Below are 9,744 nucleotides of genomic sequence, written 5' to 3' on the forward strand. Positions count from 1 at the left end.
TGCACATTTTCACCCCACCTCCCTCCCTCCTTTCTCTGGGGGTGGGGGTGAGGCTGGGCGGGGAGAAAAGTGCAACAATGAATGAATGGAAATCTAAAAATCTCTGTAAATGTTCCTTAAAATTAATAGTAATTTAAAAAAAGGGGGGGAAAGCCCAAATCCTACAGATGTCCAAAATGAAGTGGACACTTTATAAAAGCAGATTTAGATTTAAGTGAACATTGAGAGAATGGGTAATATCAATAAAGAATAAACAATAGAAAGATTTAAAAATATAGTCCATTACTTTCTTACAATAGCTCATAAGTGCAAAATAGTAATTATTCCAACCTAATGTTATATTTATTCTATTTGCAGTGGTGCTCTTGATGCTCATAGAAATTTTGGAGATATAAACACCCCTGAATGTCTGCACGTACGTTGTCAAGGACTGGAGACAAGTCTGGCTGAATGTACTTTTACTGAGAACAGAGCTGTTGAGTCCCAGGGTGTAGCTGGTGTGGTGTGTTACATTCCAAACACTTCAGGTTGGTAGGATACTTTCATATGTCTGATTATTTATCTTGCCATTCCTACTTTATTTTCATTCACATATGATAATTTCTATTTTTTCCTTCCTTCAAAATAATTTATTTCAAAGCAAGCCAATAGTATAATAGTATGATTGGCATTCATTTGCAGCTATAAAAGGCAGGGTAGGCTCCCTGACATATTGTAAATTTTAGAGATTATTTTTGGTACTTCCTTCTTCTTGTACGTTTTACCAACAAGTAATCCTGCTTTCCAGAGTTTTCTGTTTGAAGTCATAATACTCGTGACTTCTATAAGGTGGATATAATGACAGTGGCACAGGATAGGACAAGATTTCCATCTGTTGCTGACTGGATTACTATGAGTCATAATGACATCTAACAATAGATGATAAATTCCCCGACTCCCCATTTCCTCTCACACATCTGAATTAAAGTCAGTATACCAGTTAAGCATCAGAAGAAACCTTTGAAGAGGCCTAGGTTATATACATTCTTATGAACTTTTGTTTTTTGAACTTTTTTTTGGTTTTTTTTTTTAACTTTTGTTTTTTAATTTGGGAATACTAGAACACTTGATCGTGCTAATGCGAAAACTATACTTGGATCAAGAGGCAGTCGTCAGAACAGAGCAAGGAAACACTGCATGGCTCAAAATTGGGAAGGGAATATGCCAGGGATGTGTTGTCTCCATACCTTTTCAACCTGTATGCAGAGCAGATTATCTGGGAGGCTGGGCTCTATGAAGAGAAGTGTGGCATCAGGATTGGTGAAAGATCTATCAACAATGTGCATTATGCAGATGACACAACCCTGCTTGCTGAAACTGAGGAGGACCTGAAGCACCTGCTGCAGAGGGTCAAGGACTATAGCCTTCAATATGGATTGAGACTCAATATCAAGAAGACAAAGATTCTCATCACTGGACCAATTGGCAGCATCAGGATGGATGGTGAAGAGATTGAGATTGTTCACAGCTTTAGTTTGCTTGGCTCCGCAGTCAACACTCTTGGCACCAGTATCCAGGAATTTAAAAGATATATTATGATGGGGAAGTTTGCTGTTAGGGACCTCGCCAAAGTACTGAAGAGTAATGGTGTCTCTCTGGAGGTGTTCTGATACAGGCCATGGTCTTTGCAGTCACTTATGCGTTAGAGAGTTGGACAATGACTAGGGAGGATAGAAGGAGAATGATGCCATTGAGATGTGGTGCTGGAGAAGAGTATTGAGTGTACCATGGACTGCTAAGAAAATGAACAGGTTCATCCTGGAGAGGGTTCAACTGAGGTGCTCCTTGGAGGCAAGGATTCTGGGGCTTCGTCTGACATACTTTGGACATATTGTAAGGAGGGACTGGTCCTTGGAGTGGAACATCATGCTTGGGAGTGTGGAGGGACAGTACAGAAGGGGAAGGCTCTCTATGAGGTGGATTGATTCAGTGACTGGGGTAATCGGGATGGGTGTATTGGAGAAAGTGCGATTGGCACAGGATAGAGCAGGGTTTAGTGCTGTTGTACATAGGGTCGCTATGAGTTGCAAGTGACTCAACAGCACATAACAACAACAACAACAATTGCTTTGCATAAAAAATTCATATACATTATGCTTCACACTTTCTTGCATTCACATTCTATATCATACAATCATTCTCATACATTATGTTTTATAAAATGAATCACATTTCAACTGTGCTAACCAATACCCCACCTTTCAGGTCCTCTCTAGATCTTGCCCATTTCCTTCACCTCCCACTCTGCCCACCAACTTCACAACCTCATGATTTCCTCCTGCCCGTCTTCAACGTTCTGCTCCCCACCCCCTTCCTCCCTTGGACCTTCATACACATTTTACTAGTTATCCTTCTATTTTTAAAAAAATTCTCTTGTGCAGTATTTGTCCTTATGAGACTAAGTTAGTTTACTCAGAATAATGCTCTCCAGTCTCTCCCATGTTATGTAATATTTTTTGCAATTGTTGCTTCTGAGTGCTGCGTAGTATTCCATCTAGCATGTGAATGTACCACAATTTCTCAATCCATTCTTTTGTTGTTGGATATTTGGCCCGTTTCTATGTCCTTGCAATTGTGAATAACACAGACATGAACATCGGTGTACAAATCTTTGTTTGTGTCTCAGTTCTAATTTCCTTGAGGTGGATTCCAACTGCCACCAAATAGTGGTAAGCCACCAGGGGTCCTTCTAATAGTCATTAAAGCGGTGACTTAAAACCACATGAAATACCACACCACCTCCATGGGGATCGCTGATGCTAGGTGCCACCTAGTCAATGAGGGCACAAAGTAAGGGGTGCGGATTAATGTAGAGCATGAAAGGATGAGAACCAGTCTTTGCTAAGGTCGGGCAAGAGCTCATGATTCCTGAACCTCCCATCTCGGCGAATGGACAAGTCCACAAAGAACACTGATGCTCAAGGGTAGTGAAAGAGTCTCAATAAGGCAGCTTTGACAATTTCTTTTCCTTATTACCCAGACATACTGTGTTGCTAAATCAAAGCAAATCCATTGCTGTAAAGTACGTTCTGATGCATAGTCGCCCTATAGGAAAGATTAAAACTACCTGTGGGACTTTAGGATTGGACATCTTTATGGAAGCACACTCCCACATCTTTCTCTCATGGAGCAGCTGGTGTGTTCAAACCACAGACCTTTCTGGTTAGCAGCCAAGTATTTTAACCACTCTGCCCCCAGAAGTCCTTTCTGTGTTATATTTTATGTCGTTTTTTTATTTGATGTCTGACTTCATGTGTCTGAATCATCCCATCATTCAGAAAACGTGTTAAGTGAATCATGCTGTGAAAATGTTAATGGTAACCACAAAACCGTGAGTAAATTTCATAATTCCTTCTGTACAGATCCTCCAGCAGAGGATTCCTTTCACTGTGTGAATGGGAAATACATTTCTCAGAAGAAGGCCTGTGATGGAGCCAATGACTGTGGAGACCAAAGTGATGAGCTGTGCTGTAAAGGTAGAGATAAATGTTATCTCTAAATGCCCTAAATGTGGTTTTCTTACTGAATAAAGTGTAAGTAACATTACCATTGTGTTTTAGGATTTCATCTCCTTCAGTTTTAAGAAATTCATGCACCTGCTTCTGTTTGTTTTCACAGCATGTCGAGGTGAAAGTTTCCCCTGTAAATCTGGAGTTTGTATTCCAAAGGAGAATAAATGCAACGGGGAGTTAGACTGCATCACAGGAGAAGATGAAATTGGCTGTGAAGGTAATTGAAAGTGTTCTGGTTAAATTCTTTTTCACTAGCCAATGAAAAATTGAGAAATAGTTTCTTCTTGCTGTTAGGTGCTGTCGAGTTGAGTAAGACTAATAGTGAGCCTGACAGCAACAGATCTGAACTCTGTCCTAGCCTGTGGCATCCTCATCATCTTTGACACACTTTGACACACTGCAGCACATTGCATCAGTCATTGTGTCAATCCATCTTGTTGAGGGTCTTTCTCTTTTTCACTGACCCTCCACATTTCCAAGTAAGATGCTCCTCTACAAAGTATAGCCTCTTCTAGCAGCAAATCCTAAGCCCATGAGTTGATGCTTTGTCAACTTTGCCTCCAAGGAACACTCTGATTGTACTTTCTCCAAGACACATTTGCTTGTTCCTTTGGTTGTCCATAGGACGTTCAGTACTCATCTTCCACCCCACAGCTCAAAGGCATCAATTCTTCTGCTATTGTCCCTATTCATAGTCCAGCTCTCAGATGCATAGCAAGTGACTGAAAAGACCATGGCCTGGATCAGGTACACCTTAGCCTTCAAACTGACATCACTGCTCCAGACTTTTCCAATGCAGTACATCTCTTGATCTTCTGATCAAGGGTGTTGATTGTGGATCCAAATAAAATGAAGTTGTTCACAGTTTCAATTTTTTTCTCTTATTATGATATTTCCAATTGGCCCAATGGTGAGATTTCTGTTTTCTTGACATTGAGATATAATGCATATTGAAGGCTGTAGTCTTTGCTCTTCTGCAGCAAATGCTTCAAGTCCTCCTCACTTTCAGTGAGCAAAGTTGTGTCATCTGCATAATGCAGGTTGATGATGAGTCTTTCTCTAATCCTGATGCCACAATCATCTTCACAGAGTTCATCTTCTCCAATAATTTGCTCAGATTATATATTTAATAGGTATGGAAAGAGGGTACAACCCTGACGTAATCCTTTCTTACTTTCAAGCCATGTAGTGTTCCCCTAGGTATGGAATGGTACGGTATGGTATGGTATGGTATGGTACGGTACGGTACGGTACGGTACGGTATGGTATGGTATGGTATGGTATGGTTTGACAAATGGTTAGGTATGGGTGACTGCCGCAGTGAGCTCTAATGTGTCAAGAAGTATGATGGCACAAGATAGGGCGGGGTTCAGATCTGTTGTTCATAGCGTCACTATGGGTTGTACACAACTCCACAGCACCACAACAGTGTTGCCTTGCTTTGTTCATACAATAGCCTCTTGGTCTAGGTATAAATTTTTCAGTAGCATAATTAAGTGTTCTGGAATTCCCATTATTCTCAATGTTAGTCATAATTTGTTATGATCCACACAGTCAAAGGCCTTTCCATAGTCAACAAAGCACAAATAGACAATATTCTGGTTTTCTCTGCTTTCAAAGAGGATCCATTTGACATCACCAATCATACCCTCAGTGCCATGGCTTCTTTAAAACTCAGCTTATCTGGTGGCCTAGTGGCAAGGAGCTGCAACTACAATCCCAGAGGTGCAAGGCTTGAATCCACCAGATGCTCTGCCAGGGAAGGAGGGACAATCTCCTCCTGTACCAGTCAGATCTGATTTGACGATACACTCACACAAAAATAATAATAAAATTTAAAAAAGTTTAAAAAAACCCTCAGCTTAAACTTTTGGCAGTTCTCTGTGTATGCACCTTTCAAGCAATTTTGGATAATCTTCTGCAAGATTTTGCTTGCATGTATATTAATTACATTGTTCAATAATTTTCACATTCTTTTGCATCACTTTTCTTGGGAGTGGAAACAAATACGGATCTTTTTCTGTCAGTCAACCAGGCAGCTGTCCTCCACATTTCCTGGCATTCACTGATGAGCATGTCCAAGCTGCATGTGTTAATTGAAACATGTCAATTGGCATCTCATCAATTCCTGAGGCCTTATTTTTCTTTGCCTGTGCCTTCAGTGCAGCTTGAAGTTCATTCATCACCACTGACTCTTGATCATATAATACTTCCTGAAATATTTCAGTGTCATCAATTCTTTTTGGGTACCATGATTCTGTGTATTCCCTCCATCTTCTTTTGATGCTTCCTGGATCATGCAAGATTTTGTCCATAACATCCCTCTGAATCACAACTGGCGACTTGAATTTGTTTTTCAGTTCTTTCAACTTGAGAACACTAAGTGAGTTTTCCCTTTTTTCTTCTCCAGTTCCAGCTCTCTGCATTTTCCATTATAATACTTTGCTTTGTCTTCTCAAACTCTCCTTTGAAATCTTCTGGTCAAGGCATTTACTTTTGCATCTTTTTCCTTTGTTTTGGATTCTTGATGCTCTAGTGCAAGTTCTAGAGTCTCTTCTGACCTCTATTTCTGTTTTTCTTTCTCCTGTCTTTGTAATGATCTTTTGCTCTCTTCATGGATGGTAATCCTGGATGTCATCCCAAAATTCCAGCAAACAAGCCAAATGAGAAGTCAATCAAAATAAGGAGAAACATCTTGTTGTTAGGTCCTGCCAAGTTGAGTACAATTCATAGTGACACTACAAACAAAAAACCTGAACCTTTAGGTAAACCTTAATTTTTAGTGATCACTGGAAGATATAACAGAAAGAGTACCACTGGATGGACATTTGAGGAACTATGCAAAGTTTATCTCCTTAGATCTTAACTTACTAGATACTTATTGTAGAAGTTTTCTTTAGAAAAATATTTTCACATATATCAAAATTAATGTGTGTATAGAATGAGTTCATATGTATTAATTTACTACTTGTAACAGTTATTATTATTTGCTTATCTTATTCTTCTATCTTCTAGCTTACTTGCTTTTTAGCTTGTTTACTGGAGTATTTGAAAGCAAATTCGGGAAGCATGTCCATTTACTTACAGATGCACAAATTATTAATGGTAAAGGGAGTTTATATTTGTCATTGTTGCTGGAACCAACCTATAGCTGACCCTCTGGTGGGTTTTCAGAGGCAGTATATGTATGTATACATGTTGTTATATGCCGTTGACAGAACTGATTCATAGCTGACACTGCAATAGATTTTCAGAGGCTGAAAATCGCATATTAGGAGATTGCCCATCTTTCTCTCAAGGAATTGGATTCAAATTGTCTGCTTTTGGGTTGGCAGCATAACCCCTTACCACTTGATCATTGGAGGACTTTCCATATGTAAGTGCACACACATATATGCAACAACTCCGGTGGCCTAGTCCATAGGTAGTTACACTAATAACCCAAGGAGGTGCACTTCTTCGGTGGTTCAAATCCATCACTGGCTTTGCAGGAGAAAAATAGTCAACTTCTTCCCATGTGATTTACAGCCTTGGAAACCCATTGGAGAGTCAGCTATATGTTGGTTGAAACTTGACAACAATGAATATGAGGTTTATATGTGTGTGCATATACATATACACACATATACATATATATGTAATACTTATAAATACAAATGTTTATATATATATATAAATAATCTCATTGTTATAAACGAAAACTCATTACAGTTAATTCTAACTTGTATCAACACTATAAGACAAGAGTAGAATAGTCATATATGGCTTTCAAGAGTGTAAATCTTTATAGATGCAAAGGGCAACATCTTTCTTCTATTGAGAGCCTGGTAAGTTAGAGCCACTTACACTTCAGTTAGCAGTTAAACACTTTTACCACTGCACTACCTAGGCTCCTATTCCTGACTTTAGTACACTCACTCAGGGACTTAAGATATTGAATCTAAATACTTGGTAGACTTTATGGGGAATGTATGGGATTGAGGAACATGTTAACATCTCAAGAAGATTTAGCCAAATCCAGAATAAGGACTCACGTGATTCAGAAGACAGGCAGTAGGAAGTAGCTAAGAGAATACGCCATCCCCTTTTCCTTATGAATCAGGGTGAAGTCTCTCTCAGGGAGGAGTGATAGGGAATGGCAAGGGACACACTGACAAAGGAGATTAATCAGAACTGGCTTTGACAAGCACTGTGGCAATTGGACAATTAAAACAGACATGGTGGGGGAAAGAAGAACGAACTGGGGAGGAGGGTGGAGAAAACAGTGCAACAATGAATGAATGAAAACCCAAAATCTCTGTAAATGTTCATTAAAACTAATAACATTTAATAAAAACAAAAAGAAGACAGGCAGTGAAACACCAAGAAAGACCGATCTAGTAAGCTGGAAGCACACTCCCATGACTCAGTCATATATATATAACTCCAAATAAAATAATACAAAGACAACAAAACCACAATGCCTCAGAGGCAACAGATGGCATTGTTGTTCTTGTGTGTACCATTGACTCAGAACCAACCTATAGCTGATCCTTGAGTAGGTTTTCAGAGGCATTAAATTGCACAGGAGAAAATTGTCCATCCTGCCATTAAGGAGTTGGTGGATTTGAACTTTGTGCTTTTGGGATTACATTGTAGCTTTTTACTACTAGACCACCAAAACACCCTAGAGTAGCTGTAGACTAGTCAAAAAAAATCAGGATAAGATAGCACCAAAACACTGACCCAAGTGTAGAACCAGAAAGTCTTGAAACGTCATGATAGCAATTCAAAAGAATAATATTAAGTGTCTTCTACAGATTGAGAAAAATATAGACTTAAAACAAAAACAAACCCTAACAATGCAAGACAAAACAGATAAAAGAAATGGAAAGTTACAAACCATGAAGAAATAAAAAATTGGAATTCATATTTAAGACTGAAATTTCAGAAGGGAGCTCTGATGGTTTAGTAGGTAACCCAAAGGTGTCAACTCTTTGGTGGCATGAATCCACCAGCAGCTCTGTGGGATAAAGATGGGCAGTCTCCTCTGTTGGGATTTATGGTCTCTGAAAACCTACCGGCTTATTAGCCATAACTCAGTTCTCACTTGACACCAAAGGAGAGAGAAAGAGGAAATTTCAGAAATAGATAACATATTGGAAATGAAACACAAAAATCAATTAATTAGAGGACAGATCCTTAAATACTTATGAGTAAAAATATTTTCATGTTCATTATATTTTGTTCAATCCTTTCTAAAGGAAAAGGGAAAAAATATTTTCAAGAAATGTGGTAAATAATGACTTTTGTTACACTCCTTCTAAAAAATGTTACTAATTCTTACCCCACTCCTGATTCTACATGATCTTCCTCCTGACTCAAAGGTTAACATTTAAAGCTAAAGAATATTAATCTTAATAAATCAGAAAAAAATAATCCCATTTTTAAGAAATTAACTACTCTCATTTTCCATCTATTTCTTGGATCCATATATAAAATACACTCAGTCAGTTGTCGTTATTAAGTATACCCTTATGTAAGGGAGCTCTGGTGACCTAGTGGCAAGAAGCTGCGCTGCAGTCCTGAAGACATGCAGTTTGAGGCCACCAGCTGCACCTTAGGAGAAGGAGGGGCAATCTCCTCACATGCAGTTGACTAACTCTGAAAATGCCCCTGAGGGTCAGCTGTGGGTTGGTCTGACTCTATGATACACAACAACACTTCTGGAAGAGAAGCTCTATCTAAGGGCGGGCAGGGAGCAAGCTTTATTTGCATAGTGGTTAAACACTAGGCTGCTAACTGAAAGGTTGGCAGTTCTAACTTGCCATCTGCTCACAGGGAGAAAGAGGTGACCATCTGCTTCCTTAAACTTTCACAACTCTGGAAACCCTATGAGGCAGTTCTTCTCTGTCCTACAGAGTAACTATGACTCCAAATCCATAGCAATGGGTTTGGTTTGGGTTTAAAGGAGGGCAAGTGAGAACAGAGAGGTAAAATGAATATATTCATATATTCACTGATCTTTCTTTTAGTGGCCAGGCCAGAATAACTAAATCCAAATTAAAGAGCAGTTTGAATTATATCTTGATTTAATTTCTCTTTGATAAGCCCCCCCCCCATTTAGTGACAGGAGTTAAAAATGTTTGTAAATTTTGCATAACTGTATAATAAGCTTCCTGTTGGATAGGTCTTAAAATATATCTAAAAGACT

The 9,744-nt window shown here is 39.0% G+C and overlaps 1 protein-coding gene across 1 annotated transcript in view; it reads left to right on the forward strand.

Moving 5' to 3' along the window:
* Window positions 1–9,744, forward strand: part of CFI (complement factor I) — a 51,639-nt gene that overhangs the window by 19,233 nt on the left and 22,662 nt on the right. Inside the window, exons 5-7 of the mRNA XM_006881150.1 lie at window positions 358–527; window positions 3,402–3,515; window positions 3,658–3,768. Of these exons, the coding sequence (XP_006881212.1) occupies window positions 358–527; window positions 3,402–3,515; window positions 3,658–3,768 (395 nt within the window). The remainder of the gene's footprint in view (window positions 1–357; window positions 528–3,401; window positions 3,516–3,657; window positions 3,769–9,744) is intronic.

Source organism: Elephantulus edwardii, unplaced genomic scaffold (genome assembly GCF_000299155.1).
Source record: "Elephantulus edwardii isolate Elephantulus edwardi_28Jun2011 unplaced genomic scaffold, EleEdw1.0 scaffold00012, whole genome shotgun sequence".
Lineage (NCBI taxonomy): Eukaryota > Metazoa > Chordata > Mammalia > Macroscelidea > Macroscelididae > Elephantulus > Elephantulus edwardii.